The sequence below is a fragment of the Maylandia zebra genome, linkage group LG5 (genome assembly GCF_041146795.1).
Source record: "Maylandia zebra isolate NMK-2024a linkage group LG5, Mzebra_GT3a, whole genome shotgun sequence".
In the NCBI taxonomy this organism is placed as follows: Eukaryota; Metazoa; Chordata; class Actinopteri; order Cichliformes; family Cichlidae; genus Maylandia; species Maylandia zebra.
This window is the reverse complement of record NC_135171.1, coordinates 21,353,180-21,371,233: the sequence shown is the minus strand read 5'-3', so window position 1 is coordinate 21,371,233 and position 18,054 is coordinate 21,353,180. Positions and strand designations below refer to the sequence as shown.

Genomic DNA, 18,054 nt, shown 5'->3' with positions numbered 1-18,054 from the left:
TCTAAAATGAGCCAGAAGGGCAAACACTGAGTAAAAGTACCCGAACAGGAATTTGATAATGGTCATTGAGAATTTCCAGCTTACCTCTTAAACAGTGAAACCATTGGGACAGCCTGGGATCAATTTCATCTACAATGTCATGTTCTCTAATGAATGCGTGTTTTTTACATGGTCAGCAGGAAGCGAGGTCCTGATGTGTAGAGGTAAAATAACCGGGCCTACAATGATATTCGGTTATGGAGTGAACATAATTTTTCTTCTGTATGATGCTTGATGCACAACACACATCCAGTGACATAAGGTAACTCCTCAGTGGTCGTCAACATTTCAAGGTGCTAAATATGAGTGTTTTGTATTTTTAAAATGTCTGTTACTACCAATCAGCTTTTCCTTATTGTCATGGTGGTACTTGATAACCTTGAGCTACCCCTCCAGTGCATCTGCCTGCAGACCAACTCAGACTCCACCGTGTTGGATTGCAGATATCTATAACAGTCCTTGTTGTGCTGGTGCAGGAGGGGAAACTCTAACCAGAATCTGCAAGCTCACCACGAGCTACAGAGCAGAACAACGACTACCCAGCAAGTCCAAAGATGGTGGTGTTGGAGTCTATCTGAGGGAGGAAAGAAATCAGGGAATGCCTCAGCCGCAGGGATTGAAAATAGGCCAGGTCATCTTTATTCCATCACTCTTAATTTGGATCATATTCGGTTTGCAGGACGGTTTCATGTGTATTTAACAGATTTCAAAGCCATCTCAAACAAGCTGCTTCGAGCAAGAAGACAGAAAGAAAGTGTTCTCAAACCAAAGCAATCCACGTGAAATATGGGTTATAAAGGCTGCTGTTTGGCACTGGTTGTGTAAATTCGGGGTGAACTTTGGCCCACATTAGATTGGAATCTGTTACATATTCCTCTAAATGATGCTGCGGGTCAAAGCCTATATTTAGGGAAAGTAGGATCATAGTGGCCCAGAAACAGGACTGCCATCTGCTCTCGTCTGCAGCCCACATGAACAGAGTTTCAAATCCAGATACTTTTCACTTAGAGATCTTCTGAGATGTTTTTTGTGGAAGAAATTATGAAAGCAGAGGAGTAGACTTAGAACTTGTACATATACCAAATATTCATACATACATACAAAGAGTTTGTTAAGGATTATATTGAAAAGGTCAAATGTCTCGGGTCATTGCAGGTCATTAGATGCTGTATTTTAGCAGGATGAATTTAAAGACTAATTTATATAGTCGTTACTGGACATTATGTATTTGTTATTCATTTATAATTTACATTTATCAGATATGTCACTTGTGTTGTTTGTGCCATTCAACAGATTAAACTGACACAAACTTTCCAAGAACTCAGACTCTGAGTGATTGAAGAATAACTTTTACTGTCCCTAAAAGCCTCCCTAGGCTGTAGCATGCATGCTTGAGTGCTTTTATTTGCTTAGAAAGCCAAATGTTTGAGCATGTCTGTTGATTTCCTGAAGCCCTGAAGTGAAAGGCTGATGGGATTAGTGCTACTGACATGCTGACTGCTCTCAGACACTCCTGCCTGCTGACCTTTTGCCTAATGACCTCTGGTGACACTATAAACGTCTCCTTACAGATTTGTCTCCAGTCTCCAGTCACCCCAGCCATAAACTGTTCAGACTGCTTCCATCAGGAAGGAGGTTCTGCAGCATCCGGTCCCGAACCAGCAGACTGAGAGACAGCTTTTTCCATCAGGCCATCAGACTGCTGAACACGTCATAGACACCTCACCTCCACTACTGGAACTTTAACATTATGCACTCCACACTGTATATAAATGCCACTTGTTTTGCACATATTCAACTCTGTATATTTTATATATTTTATTATTATTATTATTATTATTATTATTTTTTTTTTTTACTATTTAATTTGTAAAAATGTGTATACACACACACACACACACACACACACACACACGTAGGAAAATATTTAGTATACACATCCAGAAATGCATATACTATTATATATTGTACATATATTTATTAGTTTCAGGTTGGCCATTCTTGTATTTTGCTCGTTTGTGTTGTTGTGTTTGCACATCTCTGTTGCTTGTGGGGCTCGCACACAAGAATTTCACTCGCATGTGCTGTGCCAGTGTGCCTGCACATGTGATGTGACAATAAAAGTGATTTGATTTGATTTGATTTGATTTGTCCTCATTGTAGGGCCTGCTTTGGTGAAGCACAGCGCCCTCTGGTGTCAGAACCTTGGTATTATGTTTGGGCTTGTCAGCATTGAGGATAAACGATGATTACAGGATGTTATTGAACTGACATGACTCACTTATTACTTAAAAGTGCAATTTGAGTCTTCTGTTCATCTAAATTTGTCACTGAGTTTAATCTGGGGCTGCAGGATTGATCTTTTCCTGCCTCTGCAGGTTTGTGCTGCCGTCTGCATTTTCTCACAGGTTCCCATTTATTGTTTGAGACATAAAAACTGTCAAGCAAGCACATTGTGGCTTCTGACTTTGACTTTTACCCAACTTATTTTCAGTTTATTTATGATGCATGGTAGACTTTACTACAAGTGGGAGCAAATAACTGATTCACACCTACCTAACAGAAAATTAATCTGCTTTTTTTTGAGAAACAGAGAGAAATGTGACGATGTGTTGGTCCATGTCCATGTAAGTTATCCTCCTCAGACCCGAGCTCTTGGTTTAGATGCATTTTAGATGTGATGACTTCGATCTGATGAGAATATAAACTTATCCTATTTGAACAGGAATTTGTTACATTGTTACATAATTGCTGTAGCTTTTTAAAGTATTTGTGTTTTTAAGACAACACACTTATTTTTCAGTATAACACAATAATGTCTGTCTCTGTGTTAGCACTGAGCTGAAGTGGACATATGAGTATTGGACTGTTGCTGTATATGTTACCCCGGGCCATCTACTTAGTGCCTTTTGTGGTATTTCTTACTGTAGCTATGGTAATGTTACACAGCTCAGCTGCAAACCCTACCTCAGTGACTGTTTCACCACTTAATTGATGGCTTTAAATTGTCTGGCAAAACTGAGGTGCTTGTGTTCGACTCTGTTTGCGGTCGGTCAACGCATTGGCCAGAAACATCAAATCCTCAGCTAATCTTGGAATTATTTTCCTGTCTTCAAGCTCATTCTTGTCAAGCTCAGTCTTTACTGTCACTCAGTAAAAAACCAGGCTCCTGCCTAAATACGCAAAGCTGCTAAGGCCTTATTCCAACCGTCGGCCTCTCTTGTTTAACTCTTTCACGCTCTTATTTTAAATCCAGAGGCGACTACACTTTGGAAGTTGTGGGGCTTAAACTTTGGAAAAGCCTTCCTCTTTATATCAGTTTGGCTGAATCAATGTTTTGTTTAAAACGACTGCTGAGAACTAGTTTTTCACAGGTTACCATTTCCTTAAATCCTTGGCCTGTTACGTTTGGCTAAGTAATCACTTATGCTTGAATCGTGTTTATGTACTACTATATGTTGGGGTGGTAAATACATGTTTTTTGACAGACTTTAAAGCTATTTGTAAATGTGTGTTTAAAAAGTAAAAATGAGGATAGTTATTGTTATTCTCCCCGCTTTTTATTTTATTTTTATCGTTTTTATTCAGAAACCCCTAGGCTTTTCTTATATCATTTTATATAACAGTAAAAATAAACTACTATAATTTGTCAAACACTAATACTATACTATACACTATATTCGTGTTTATTAACCAGTTTCATTTTTTGTTTAAAAAAATATTTACATCTATCAGACGGGAGTTTCTGCTGTATCTTACTTTGCTGGCAACTTTTGCCACATGAAGCATGTGTGATCAGTGAGGCCCGTGACTGGGTCGTGTAAAGCTGAGGCTTCCATGGTTTTCACGATGATGTTGAGCTGAGCTCCCAGTAGTCCGCATGCCCTTCTTTCCTGCCAATGCGCCTCTGCTATTGGCTGCTGGGCCTCTCGTTCCATTTCTGATTGGCTCAATTTCTTGCTGCATTCACTGCCCATGTGTGCTTCATGTGAACGCCTAAAACTTGTTTTTCACTTAGCGTCTTCGAATCGTACGTACGTAGTTCACGAGTCATTACGGTAACTTGTAAACAGTCGCGTTTTCGTGGATTTTTATTTTTATTTATTCATTTATTTATTTTACAGATGGTGGATGCTTGTGATATTTTCAACACAAGACGCTAAGAAAAATGCTTCACAAGACTTTAAAACACAAAATGGTCAATAAAAGCATTGAACTTTATATGACCCTGGAGTGAATTGAGTATTTGCTTGATTGAGTATTATTTGGGTAAACATTATAATGTCTTTGGAGTATTTTGTCTGTTATTAACACAATTGCATTTGAATTCTTCAAACTCAGTTGGGGCTCTTAATCAGACTTCCATACGCAAAATCATGGTGGGAGTTTTTATGTAAGCACCTGGGATAATACTGTCACGTGAAATATGTAAATACATTAATTCACGCTAACATGGGGGAAAAGACGACTGAAGTATCGTTACAACCTGTACCGGGACATTTTGTTTTCTTCCCTCCCTCGCTTTCCGTTGCGCTCAGTATCCAGTCCTTACGGTGATGGGGAAACTGCTGTTCCTCAGCTGATATATAACATCTACCCCCCTGCAGAATTTCAGTGCCAGGCTGAAGCCCACCGCCTCAGTTTGTTTTCAGGAGGGTAACGTAAATGACCCAACAACCAGGATGATAGACAGTCAAGAGTTTATGGTGGAGGGTTACCCGCGGGAGCTCACCCAGAACCCGCTCAGGAAGATCTGGATGCCGTGCAAAAACAGCCACATCGCTGATAGACGCGGTAAGATGCAGCAAGTTTTGTGAGCGTTGTGTGGACTCAGATGCTAGATTTTCCTCCTTGTTTCTCCCCTTTGTATGTGCTCATGGTTTTGTATATGTAATTGTATGTGTATGTGCATTTTATATGTAAACTTGTTTACTTTAAATAAAGTTTAAAAAAAAAAAAAAAGTAAGATGCAGCAGGTCGTCAAGTGCGCAAAGGATGTGTGTCGGAGATGCGATTTCACTCATCTGTGGATATGATCTCGTCTCTGGTCTCTCTCATTTTTGTTCTGTTTTGCACGTTTAATGGTCAGATTTGTGCTTGAACTTATCACATTACGCACGGCTGGTTGAGATGTTGCGTGCTCGGTAATGTTGCATCAGGCGCATCTTGTCTGGTCCATATTTCTCCTGACATCACATGCAGGGAGTGGGATTCTGAATCAGCTTAGCATCCGATTACACAGGTCTACTCCTTATGTTAGTTTATCTTGTAGGTGTAACACTGGGCAGCTGTCCTGTAATGTGACCCGGGTGCTTGGTTTTGTGTCTGATTTTCTCTCTCACTTTTCTTTTCTTTTCTTTTTTTTTTAATTTTTTTTTTTTTTTGCTGAGTCATTGTCTGCCTTCCCCAGAGCTGTTTTTAGTTTTAGTTAAAAAAGCTATAGCTAGTCCAGTCCCGTTTTGGCATAACACACATCAGTGACCATGTAATAATATTATGCTGCATGAGTCTCCTTAGACATCAGTCTAAATTTCCTTATCTCAAATGTATTTGATGTGTGGGACTGTCTCAGTACTTAAAGATATTCCTATGGATGTTTCTTTTTTTGCATAAGCAGGTTTGTTTTTGTTTTTTTTTACTATACAAACAAATAACAGCAAAAAAGTAATTAGTAACAGAAGAAAAACGGAAATTGCTAGTTTAAGTCTTTAATTTAAACACTTGTTTGGGGCTGTAACAAGCAGACCTTTGTGGTGGTCCAGCTGAATTTCAGCCAAGTCTGAGTTGTTGCGACTGCAGAGCACAAACCTGGCATTTTCCCACCTAATTAATCAGCATGTGGGTCATTCTTACTATTCGGTGCCATTTGAGTCCTAATGACATAATATGGTATATTTAGTGTAAAACTTGTCTAATGCTTATTTCTAAACCATTTTCTTGTATGTTTAACCCCCCTCTACCATAGAACACATTGATATATACACAGAATAAATACATTAAAAGTAAATTACTTTTATTTTAGCACAAGTCACTAAAGTACTATGTCCCCAGTCATGCTTGCTCGACTTCAGTTACAAATATAACTTAAAAAAAAAAAAATCTAAATTTTTCATCATTTCTGGATTGGCTTATTTCTAATGTTCCTCATCAAATGTTCTTTTTTATTATTAATGCATGTTTAATACTTAAAATCTTTAAAAAATGTTGTGTCCCTGAATCAACTGTCACCCCTGTTACTCTGATAAGAATTCCATAGAACACATCACCTGATTATTCTTTTAGTCACATGACACTCCCGGATGTAACATATTTTGGAGGGAAAACTTTCAAGAAGAAGACGAGTAAGTACCACTCTTTAATCAACCCTTTTTTCAATGTTTTAGCAAGATTTTGTAATGTGGCAAAGCATAACACGTCCAACCTGTTACGCTTATTAATAGTGGAAACAATTTTTTTTTTGTAATTTTTATAATATGGCTAATAAACATGTTAAAAATGGTTCTTAGTGGTCACCATGTACTAGCTTGTTGTTCATCATACTAGTAGTAATGGCTAAGTTTAGCATAAAATCTCCCCCCTGTTACCGTCACCCCTGTTATTGCTATGCACTGTAACATGAAATTTCCTTGCAGATTTTAAAAAGGGACATTGTAGCTTTTAGAAAATGTAAATATTACTATAACTGTGTATTCAAAACAGTTATTAATAGAAAATTGAATGTCCTGTAACAGGGTGGACATTTGGCACGTCATGGGTAAAGACTTTGATTTAAAAAAATATTATAATATAATATCCTTAGCTGGACCAATACATTTTTCTTATAGGTTGAAAATCCCTCTTTTAGATGAAATGTTAAAATAATTCAAAATTTTGTATTTTTTGATGAAGAGTGATCACACTGAAATGGCACCGAATAGTAGGAATGACTCATGTGCTGCTGGTTAGCTATTAAGGAAACATGTAGGCTTCTGTTCTGCTGTCTGAATTTATGTGCTCCTCACAGCCTTGTTTTTAGCTGCACTTTTAATTGTCATTTTTTCTTGATCTCGGCCTGTCTCAGACATGTCGGAGCTGGCCCCCAGCTCTCATAGAGCCCAGCGAATATAAAATGCACATGAAGGATTTTAGTCTGAAGCACGTGGCTTGCATTTTTAAGCAGTCTCATTGTTTTACCTCATCTTTATTCTGTAGCAGTGCATATAACTGTTACAAAAAGGGTTTTTTTTTTCTCCAAAAAAGCCCTCTAGACTAATTGGTGTGAATTATTGTTGATCACCAAATTAAATACGTGAAAAGCTTTCAAATTTAGGTTCTTTTGTCTCTCCGTCTCTGTCAGTGTGCATGACAAACTGCCCGACCCTCATTGTGACAGTTGGACTTCCAGCCCGAGGGAAAACCTACATTTCAAAGAAGCTCACACGCTACTTAAACTGGATAGGCGTGCCAACGAAAGGTAGGAGCCACTTCCTTAAAATCATGCATAAAGTGACAACCAACATTGCTCTGTGTAAACATGACAGCCGTCTCTCAACAGAGTTCAATGTTGGCCAGTACCGGAGGGAGTGCCTGAAAATCTACAAATCCTTTGAGTTTTTCCGTCCAGACAATGAAGAAGGCCTAAAAATCAGACGGTGAGTCTGCACATGGTTTTCTGGATGTCATGCAAAGTTTCATTCCAACCATTCCACCAGACTTCACCCATGTGTTGAAGAGAGGAGAGCTCAGCTGTGAAATTACCTGCTGGGTTGATCGGTCAGATTGAAAACCTGGTAGCTTTCAGCTATTGTTGGCACATGGATTAACCGCTACAGCTTGGTTTCATGTATAAAATAATACATTTTTCTTTCACGATGTAAAAAAGAATGCAACAAAGACCTAGAATAATCCCAGTACAAATCTGAAATGTAAAAATCTCTCGTGTCTTTCCACAGTCAGTGCGCTTTGTTAGCTCTTAATGATGTACGGCAGTACCTGAGCGTCGAAGGAGGACAGGTTGCGGTGAGTCCTTGATTCTGTCCCTGACGTCTGCTGTAATCCTAGAACACAGAAGCATATAGAACGGCTGCATAATGCTTGTTTTTCCATGTTGTTTCAGGTCTTTGATGCCACTAATACAACAAGAGACAGAAGAAGGACCATCATCATGTTTGCTGAGCAGAATGGATACAAGGTATGTTTAAAGCAAGATGGTACTCTCTTTTTCTTTTTTTTAAATTTGGATTGGCGACCTCAAAGTTAGCTGTATTTTCTTGTCATTTCAGGTATTTTTCGTGGAGTCTGTGTGTGAAGACCCAGAGGTCATTGCCCAAAATATAGTGGTAAGCTTTGTCTCCTTTCATTGAATCCAGTAGAATCAAAACAGGACTTTTAAAATTTCTGATATACTTCCCCAAACATTGGCTGCTGAGTCCAAAATAAAAATCAAGAGAAAATTTAGCTTTAAAGTTCATCAGAACTGAGTTGCAGACATAGACTTTATATGAAAGATGGATGTAGCTGCTGTAGCATCACCAGTTGGTTAGTGAAGTCCAGTTTTGAAGCTTCGTGTTGAGCTTTTTAGAGTGCTGCTGTCTTGGTGTTTTTGAAAACACACATCATGATCGAGGTGTGGATGGGACTCAGAAAACAAGGATGCTCGCCTGAATGGTTGTTTAGTTGTTGCGAATGAGTCTTGAACCAAGCTTAGACTTTAAACTAATTACGAAGGACTTCACTGAGGTTGCAGACCAAGACAGAGAGAGTCAGCATGAGGCAGCAAACTTCCCCTTCCTTGTTTCGTCTGCTCAAATCCTCTCCTTGTGTTTCCTCTTTGTAGCAAGTTAAGCTGGGAAACCCAGACTACATTGACTGCAACTCAGATGAGGCCATCAAGGACTTCATGAAGAGAATAAAGTGTTATGAGTCATCCTACCAGCCTCTGGATGAGGTTCTCGACAGGTGACGACATACAAAACATGAAAGCGCTGGATTTTCAGCTGGATTTCTTGCAACATGAGTTAAACATTAGGTTTGATGTATGTAGATGTTGAACAGTAGGCTCTGACACAGGGATGCAGTTCTCCTTTCAGTCATGAAAACAAATGGAGCTAGAGTTATTTAATTTTTTTGCATTTTGCACATTTTACCTCCATCTTGTATCTGGTCTTGTTTTGCTTCTTTTCACAATGGAGCGGGTTTCTGTCTTTATCAGCTGCACATCTGCTAGTTAGGTCATGGCTGCAGTTACATGAGAGGGTCAAATTTTAGGATAGCCCTACCCTCTCACAGTGTGACCCATCAGTAGAGTGGATGAAATCAGTTCAAGCTCACAGGTGATTAACAGAGCGTCTCGTTTCAGGGATCTGTCCTACATAAAGATAATGGACGTGGGCCGTCGTTACCTGGTGAACCGTGTCGTTGACCACGTCCAAAGCCGAATTGTCTACTACTTGATGAACATCCACATCACACCGCGCTCCATCTACCTCTGTCGCCACGGTGAGAGCGACCTCAACATCAAAGGACGCATCGGAGGAGACTCGGGCTTGTCTGACAGAGGAAAAGAGGTCAGTGTCTGTGCATGTAGAGAAAATATGGCAGCACATATGTTTCAAATCACCGAGTTGATCTAATGCATCCTTCTGTGGTGCTCTCTTGCTGTCCAGTTTGCCAAACGTCTGAGGAATTTCCTCCAGGAGCAAAACATCAAAAATCTTAAAGTGTGGACGAGCCAGATGAAGAGGACAATCCAGACCGCGGAGATCCTTGGAGTGTCGTACGAACAGTGGAAATCTCTCAATGAAATCGACGCTGTATGTCCACTTCAAGTTTTCCTTACTTCTGTGCAAAAGCCTCTGTGGAAACATTTGCGTAAATGCTGAACATGTTTCCTCCTCTCTTTCCACAGGGCGTGTGTGAGGAGATGATGTACGAGGAAATCCAAGAGCGTTACCCTCTGGAGTTTGCCCTGAGAGACCAAGACAAATACCGGTACCGCTATCCGAAAGGAGAGGTGAGCATAAAACTTATTTTTTAAGGATTTTTTTAGTTGTTTTTTGGTTGTTTGAGTTTTAAAAACAGTTGAGAGTGTGACTGATCTGCGAACCTCATTCAGTCATATGAAGACCTGGTTCAGCGGTTGGAGCCTGTGATCATGGAGTTGGAGAGACAGGAGAACGTTTTGGTGATTTGTCACCAGGCAGTCTTGCGCTGTGTTCTTGCATATTTCCTGGACAAGACTGCAGGTAAGAAGGACTCAAAGTAGGTAGTTTGAAGTTTTTTTTACTTTACCATCAGAGTATGCTTTTTAAAGTCTGAACCTGAAACTTACTATAACTTTCTGTCACCACAGATGAGTTGCCTTATCTTAAGTGCCCTTTGCACACAGTACTGAAGTTGACACCAGTGGCTTACGGTAAGTTCTGTAAATTAAAAAGCTTCTAACACATTCACAGTTATGCATGAGTCCTTAAATTCTATTCTTGTTGTATCAGTGGAAACAAAATTTCAGCTTGTATTAACTTGTATCAAAAGCAGTTAGATGTAAACTTTAAGATAAATATTGTGAAAATGTTTATCAAAATAAAACACCTAAGATATTAAAAATGGCTTGCCAGTGGGCGTGAACATAATATTATATTTATTTAGTATATTTAAAAAGGAACATTTCTGTATTATAAGTAACTACTGTTTGCTCTTACGCAGGATGTGAAGTGGAGTCTTTCTGTTTAAGCGTGGATGCTGTAAACACACAAAGAGACAGACCAGAGGTAGGTGTCACCAGCAGCACTCAGACCTTTGACCTCACTGCATTTTTACCCTGTGACCCACAACTCAGTCAGGAGGCTCCCTCACACTGTATACATAGGAACAACGACAACAAATAATATTCAATGAAACAAATGATACTCAGGCAACATTATTACAAATGTTTAGATTCTCTAAGCTGCGGACTCAGTGGTGTTTCACACTCTTTAGAGAAAAGAATTCATATAAAAACAGAATTTAAAGTTTGGGTTAGTCTGTGTGCAGATTCAGTATAAGGTTTTAGGGTTTAGAATAAATTTGTGTCTGTATGTATTGCTGATGCTCATTTCACAGTACAAACAGGGGTCTGAGGGATCTGAATGGAGAATCCAGAGAATTGATCTGTCAGTTGGCTGTAATTTTGTATCTGCTGATATCTAATCTCAGAGCACAGGTTACCGTGGCGATATCCTGCTGAGAACAAGCCTATTCATTTATGTCCTCTGTAAAGGATGTTTGTTTTTGGTCTATATCTTTTGATTTATTTGAGCTATGCTAATAAATCCTGACTAGGGATGGGTATTGATAAGATTTTCACGATTCCGATTCCATTTTCGATTCTGTTTAACGATTCGATTCTTTATCGATTCTTTTTAAAAAAGGAGAACACTAAGGTCGATTAGCTTAGAACTTTGTTTTACATCTTCTCTTTGAACAAGATAGAAATTTAGAAGTAACATGGCCTTACAAACCCAACAGTGAGATCTTAAGAGATCCACAGCCTACGGCTCTTCAATGGGGTGTCACAGGGTCCCCAGGAAAAAAATTGTAAATGTAAAATAATAAAATAAATATTCTTCTGTAGCAATTACACAAGAATATAATATAATATAATAAGAATATAATATAAGAATGTTCCTGCCTACAATTAAACACATTCACTTACCAAAAATCGGGGGCATCTGCTGTGGCAAATGGGTTCAAGCCTTTTACCACAAACTTAGTCACTGCTCTGTGACGTTCGTCTATCCTGGCCTGAAAGGAGACGCTACCGGTAGACTGCAGCGACAACTGCCAGCGAGCGCCAGCCAGACTCGGTCTGTCTCTCTCATCATGGTCACCTAAATGCACAGTAATGGCAGGTTTTGTAATAAGGCAGATCGCACTAACATAATATGCACTGTTAGTTGATTATTTACCTGCCGCATTAACGGAAGAGGACGTACAAACGTTACCGCTGCTGCTGGGTTGAGATTCACGAGTGTGGAGCGCAATTTAAAAACACGACATTCACTTAAGGTTATCGTGTGTTTTGTGAGCAAATGCTTTTGCATATTCGTAGTGTTTCCTCCCTTAAATGAAGTATCTACTTTGCAAGTATTGCAAGTTGCCCTGTTGTCATCCGTTCTCGTAAAGTTATAACCAAACTTTTGAGCGTTTGAGCCGCTTGGGTGCTGTGTTTCCTGCCAGGTAAATGACGCTCCGCAACGTGGTGACGTCATTCGGGGCGACTGGAATCGATAAGGGAATCGTTTTCAAAAATGGCAAACAATTCCAAGGAATTGAAACAGTGGGAACCGGTTCTCAACAAGAACCGGTTTTCGATACCCATCCCTAATCCTGACGTACTAAACAGAGGACATCCTGGGCTTTCCATTGATATCTCTGCTTTTAGCTCCAAAACTTCAGTGGGAAGAGGAATTTTTCCTCGGTTCTCAGGAGGATGTATTCCGATAAGAAGTGAACCACCTTCGTAGTAGAGAAAACAAGGGTTAACCAGTCCTGTTTCATATTACAGACCTTTGGTCTCTCAAGAGGCACAACACCTATTCCAACATTTACTGTAGCTCTCACTCCTGAGCAGGCCTAGCAGTCAGTACTAATCCGTCTGTTTCTTCTTCGCACAGCGATTGTAAACTTTCAGTCACACGTTCACTGTCCATCCTCCAGTGATCCCTGACAGCAATCAAAACAACTGTGAAGTCGCTTATTATTGACATTTCTACCTCTTTTCTCATCAGCTATGACTTTGATTTTTTCCTCAGGTTTGCCATCTGAGTAAGAGCTGCATGCTCAGATGGCTGTTTTAGGATAACTAAATGTGTGCGCTCATGAACATGTACCAATAGCTTTGTGTTAGATTGTGGTTGTGTGAGACGTTGTGCTTGGAGTTAGGCAGGTGGTTGATATTGTCAGAGTGAGTAAAGGGTATATGTATGCTAGTCAAAAAAAAAAAAAAGAACAGAAATTGCACGTTTTATGCTGTGAAGTACATTTTAAACTTTGTTTTAAATCTACTTTCTCAGCACATGATGTTACGTTTGGCTCTTTTTCTTCGTGTCTCAGGATGAACATTTGTCTGCTGTGTGATTAACCATCAGAGAGTGTAAACAGTATATTGTCTTAATTTTCTGTCTTTTACATTGTTACACAAATGTTACTTATATCAAATTTGTCTCAAAAGTTTATGTTAGTAACATTATTGAAAAGTTGCCAGCTTTACAAGGTATGAAGCACAAACTGAGGAAATGACTACAACTTGTTTTTGTTTATGAGCTGTTTATTTGTGTCTTTGCACTCTCTGTCCAGTAAGACTGCATTTTTTTTTATAACCAGACCTGAAAAATTTACCTCATCTAAGCTGAAATGAACCGTGTGTGTGCCGCACAGGAGTGACTGACTTGACTTGAAGTGGATATGACAATATTGTTAAAAGTTTTATAATAAAATCAATTACAAATCTCTGGTTTGTGAGATATTGTTGACTGTACACATCGTATTGCAGGTTTACATCATTAACGATGGGAAAATGAACAATGTTACTCATCACGTGTTTGCTTACCGACATTGAATTTTCACTCAAAAAACATACTGGTGTACAACATAAGATATTATATTGTGTATTGATAATATATCAGTTGTTAGAGATTTTCTACATTATACATTATAACCAAATCTCTATAATACAATATAATCAAGTGTGCCTTATATTCTAACCAAGTATGCCTTATATTTTGTGTGTTCATATATTTTCACCTAACCAAGTCTATTGTTAAAGGAAAACATGATGTATTCCTTACCTCAGTGTCTGAGATGTTTGACAGCATGATATAATGATGCATTCTTTACTTCAGTGTCTGTGATGTCAGATAAAGCATGATATACTTCTGTATTCTTATCCCAGTGTGTGAAAGATCAGATAAGCTGATTTAATGTTTAACCTCTTCCCTGACAGTTAAAAGAGGAAGTACTATGTAACCCATTTTTGCCTTATAAATAAAGCAAGCAGCCTGTGCTCGGTGTGTTTTGTCTTCTCAGAGACATTCACCCGTGCGCACGTTTTCTAATTACACTCTGAGTCGGTCTGCAGTTGTCTCATTTCTCTTACTTGTGTTTGAACAAATGTCTACCCCTGACATCAGTACATCAGGTTAAAGAACCATAAACAGTAAGTCAGTGTACCCACCATCTTTGAAAACTGACATCGTGCCTGTAGTTTCCTGTTCTCAGTGAAACTGCGGTATTTAGTTGCACTCGTGGTTTTGTTAATGGGGAGCAACATTTATATGATGATTCTGCACAGTCACTGTGCTGTCTAAAAGGTTTCGGTAAGTTGTGACGCACACTTTTGTGTAACTCAGTTACATGTGCAAGCGTCAGGGGCCAGAGGTCTCAGTAAGTGTTTGTCTACTCAAGCATGTGCTGCTTCAAACTCCGCGAGGGATCAATAATTGCCAAACAACCTCTTCTAGTCGTGGTGTACCATTGGTGCATTGTGAAGGGCAAAGATGACCAAAGAGCCAATGGGACAGTCAGCCAAAGAGCGATTGCCCTCAAATGTTTCTCCCTCCCTTGAATTCTTTCTCTCCACAGGGGATCGTTAGAGCTACTGTCAGGTTCCAGTCTTACCTTTGTCTATAGGTTTCTGATCAGGTGTGTCATAGCAAATATCTAATACAGCATGTCTACTTTGAAGGAGATATGCAGCGGTTTGCCCCTCAACCCGCTGCCCCCTAACCGGGGAAGATATCCAAATGTGCCACATGCACCTATTCGGACTCCCAACCTCACCGCAGAAGAGGAGCGGGTGAGTAAATGGATTGCAAAACTATATTCTCGCACAGTTTGTAGGAGTTTTACCACCAAGAAATAAGTCCGTGAGTAGCACAGGTATATCCTGCCATAGTTTTTGTCATAGTTTTAGTTAATGTTAAGCACTAATGATGATAATTCAGATTTAAAAGACGTGACCAACATTAAAAGCGGTGACACTACAATTTGTGCACAGGAAACTTTTGGATATTATCCAAACAGAGCTGCACTATCACGTCACATAATTGGGCTTCTCTAAATATGTCTGATGGGAAAGTGCATTTGTGTCCTCTGTCCTATTGCGTCACCTCTCCTGGATCATGCCCTTTCCTAAAAATTGATTATTCTCAAAAGTCCTCCACTAAGTGAGTGAATAATTTAAAGAAAAACACAGAGATGCTTAATAATGCCTCTCCCCACTCTCCTGCCTCCCTCGCTTCCCCCCCTTCCTGACACCATGACACCCCCCTCCTCCAATCCCTCTCTCAGCAGCAAGACATCTCCCCCCCTCCCCTCCTCCCAAACATCTCCCAGTGTCACAGTGGATCAGGTCAGGAGGCAACTGAGGAAGCTTCGCCCCAGAAAGGCAGCAGGCCCAGACAAGGTGTGTCCTAGGATGCTTAAGGCGTGTGCTGCTGAACTTGGGGAGCCGCTACAACGAGTCTTCAACCTCAGTCTGCGACTGGGGAGAGTGCCCGCCCTATGGAAGACATCCTGCATCGTCCCGGTCCCCAAAAAGAACCGGCCCAATGAGCTGAATGACTTCCGACCGGTGGCACTGACGTCACATCTTATGAAGACTCTAGAGCGGCTCTTCCTCAACCTCCTCCGACCACAGGTACAACATGCCCAGGACCCACTACAGTTTGCATACAAGGTGGGTGTCGGAGTGGAGGATGCCATCCTGTACCTCCTACACAGAGCCCACTCACACCTGGATGGGGGAAAAGGCACGGTCAGGATCCTGTTTCTTGACTTTTCCAGTGCCTTTAATACCATCCGGCCCTGTATGCTTCAGGAAAAACTGAACAGGATGGAGGTGGACCCCTGCCTGGTGGCTTGGATCTCCGACTACCTCACCGACAGACCACAGTACGTCAGGCTGAAGGACATCACGTCTGACACTGTGGTCAGCAGCACAGGAGCACCACAGGGAACTGTGCTGTCCCCTCTTCTCTTCACCCTGTACACCTCTGACTTCTGCTACAACTCTGAATTATGCCATATTCAGAAGTTTGCAGACGACACGGCCATCATGGGGTGTATCTGGGATGATCAGGAAGAGGAGTACAGAAGTCTGGTGAGGAACTTTGTCGCATGGAGTCACACAAACCACCTGCAACTCAACACCTCAAAGACTAAGGAACTGGTTGTGGACTTCGGGAGGTCCAGAGAAGGTCCACTGCCAGTTCAGATAGAGGGGGAGGAGGTGGAGGTGGTCAACAAGTACAAGTACCTCGGGCTGTGGATGGACAATAAACTGGACTGGTCATGCAACACAGAGCACCTGTATAAAAAAGCCCAAAGCCGACTGTACTTCCTCAGGAGGCTGAGGTCTTTTAACATCTGCAGGAAGCTCCTGAGGATGTTTTACCAGTCAGTGGTTGCTGGAGTACTTTTCTATGCTGTGGTGTGCTGGGGGAGCAGCACAGCAAAGAAGGACTCATCCAGGCTGGAGAAACTGATCAGGAGGGCTAGCTCTGTGGTCGGCATGAAGCTGGACACTCTGGTGACAGTGGCAGAGAAAAGGACATTAAAGAAACTGATGGACATTATGGACAATGCTGGGCATCCTCTGCACACGGCCATAAACAACCAGAAGAGTCTGTTCAGTGACAGGTTGCTTCTCCCCAAGACAAGAACTAACAGACTTAAAAACTCCTTTGTCCCACACGCCATCAGACTGTTTAACTCCTCTCTGGAGGGGAGAGGGAGGGGAAACAGGAGGACAAAGGAGGGGGGAACAACTAAGCTGTAGTGCCTCTGCACCTCACTGTACAATACCTTGTGCAATACTTTTTGTAAATAGTCAACAGTGCAATAGACTCAATACTTGAAATGTGCAATTCACTTGTATTTTTATTTTTTATTCCTATTTATTCTATTTATCCCCTTTGTATATTTTATTTATATTTGTCTCTGTATTTATATATGTGTGTGTGTGTGTGTGTGTGTGTGTGTGTGTGTGTGTGTGTGTGTGTATATATATATATATAACAGTTCTGTAACTGTAACTTTGGTCGTTGCTGTGCTTTTTTTGGAAGTCGAATTTCCCAGAGGAACCCACCCGAGGGATTAATAAAGTTCTATCTTATCTTATCTTATCTTATCTTATCTTATCTTATCTCTAAGTTACACGAGAAGACCGGGGAGCAGAAAGAGATCTAATCATGTCTTCTGAACATTTACGTTTCTTGACTAACGTCCTCTAAATGCATCTTTCCTCTAGCTGGCGCTGAGAAATGCACTGCGTTATTTCCCCCCCTCCCACCATGCAACGCTCGCACCTGAATTTGCTCAAGAGCTGCGGCAGTATGGGCACATATACATGTACCGCTTCTGTCCCACATTACGGATGAGGTAAGGCTCACCAAGGACAGCCAATATTCCTATTCTATTTAGATATTTAACACTGAAGAATCTTTCTGTGAGTGTTACAACTAATAGAAGGCAAACAGTTGCACTTTGTAATACTTTTAAAATGTATTAATCTACTAATATATGGGCTGAGCTATACAGGCACTTACCAGTGTGGGCGTGCATTCACATTTTTTACATAATTTTTATATAAAGATTTAAAACAGGTGCTCAGAATTACGGTCATTGGAATCTTTAGGCAGAACAGGTAGAACAGAGAAAACAAAGAAGAAGAAAAGATTTAAAAAATCTAAAAAAAGACTATAACAGTATGAAACTGAGAGACCACTATAATAGGTCACAGGATCTTACTGGGAAAAGCAGAGGCGGTGGTGTGTGTTTCATGATCAACAACAGCTGGTGTGATTATGCGAACGTGCACCCGGTCAAATCCTTCTGCTCACCGGACCTGGAGTACCTGATGATTAAGTGCCGGCCATTCTGGCTACCGAGGGAATTTACAGCAGTGATTATTACGGCTGTTTACATTCCCCCACAAGCCGACACTGACCGTGCACTCAGGGAACTGTACAGCGCGATCAGCAGCGAGGAAACCGCACA

At 40.6% G+C, this 18,054-nt stretch overlaps 1 protein-coding gene across 8 annotated transcripts in view; it reads left to right on the top strand.

The window, feature by feature from the left end:
- The window catches only part of LOC143418617 (6-phosphofructo-2-kinase/fructose-2,6-bisphosphatase 4-like), a 55,407-nt gene that overhangs the window by 2,621 nt on the left and 34,732 nt on the right, over positions 1 to 18,054 (top strand). For 2 of the 8 annotated variants that reach the window (XM_076883996.1, XM_076883997.1), the window contains exons 2-15: positions 7,376 to 7,492; positions 7,574 to 7,670; positions 7,971 to 8,037; positions 8,135 to 8,209; positions 8,301 to 8,357; positions 8,855 to 8,976; positions 9,377 to 9,584; positions 9,684 to 9,830; positions 9,926 to 10,030; positions 10,133 to 10,262; positions 10,370 to 10,432; positions 10,723 to 10,787; positions 14,741 to 14,851; positions 17,306 to 17,436. In XM_076883996.1, coding sequence (XP_076740111.1) covers positions 7,376 to 7,492; positions 7,574 to 7,670; positions 7,971 to 8,037; positions 8,135 to 8,209; positions 8,301 to 8,357; positions 8,855 to 8,976; positions 9,377 to 9,584; positions 9,684 to 9,830; positions 9,926 to 10,030; positions 10,133 to 10,262; positions 10,370 to 10,432; positions 10,723 to 10,787; positions 14,741 to 14,851; positions 17,306 to 17,436 — 1,495 coding nt within the window. Of the gene's footprint in view, positions 1 to 1,610; positions 4,834 to 7,375; positions 7,493 to 7,573; positions 7,671 to 7,970; positions 8,038 to 8,134; positions 8,210 to 8,300; positions 8,358 to 8,854; positions 8,977 to 9,376; positions 9,585 to 9,683; positions 9,831 to 9,925; positions 10,031 to 10,132; positions 10,263 to 10,369; positions 10,433 to 10,722; positions 13,509 to 14,740; positions 14,852 to 15,345; positions 15,472 to 17,305; positions 17,437 to 18,054 lie in introns of those variants that run through there. The other 6 variants (XM_076883995.1, XM_076883999.1, XM_076883998.1 and 3 more) reach the window with 6 other exon arrangements.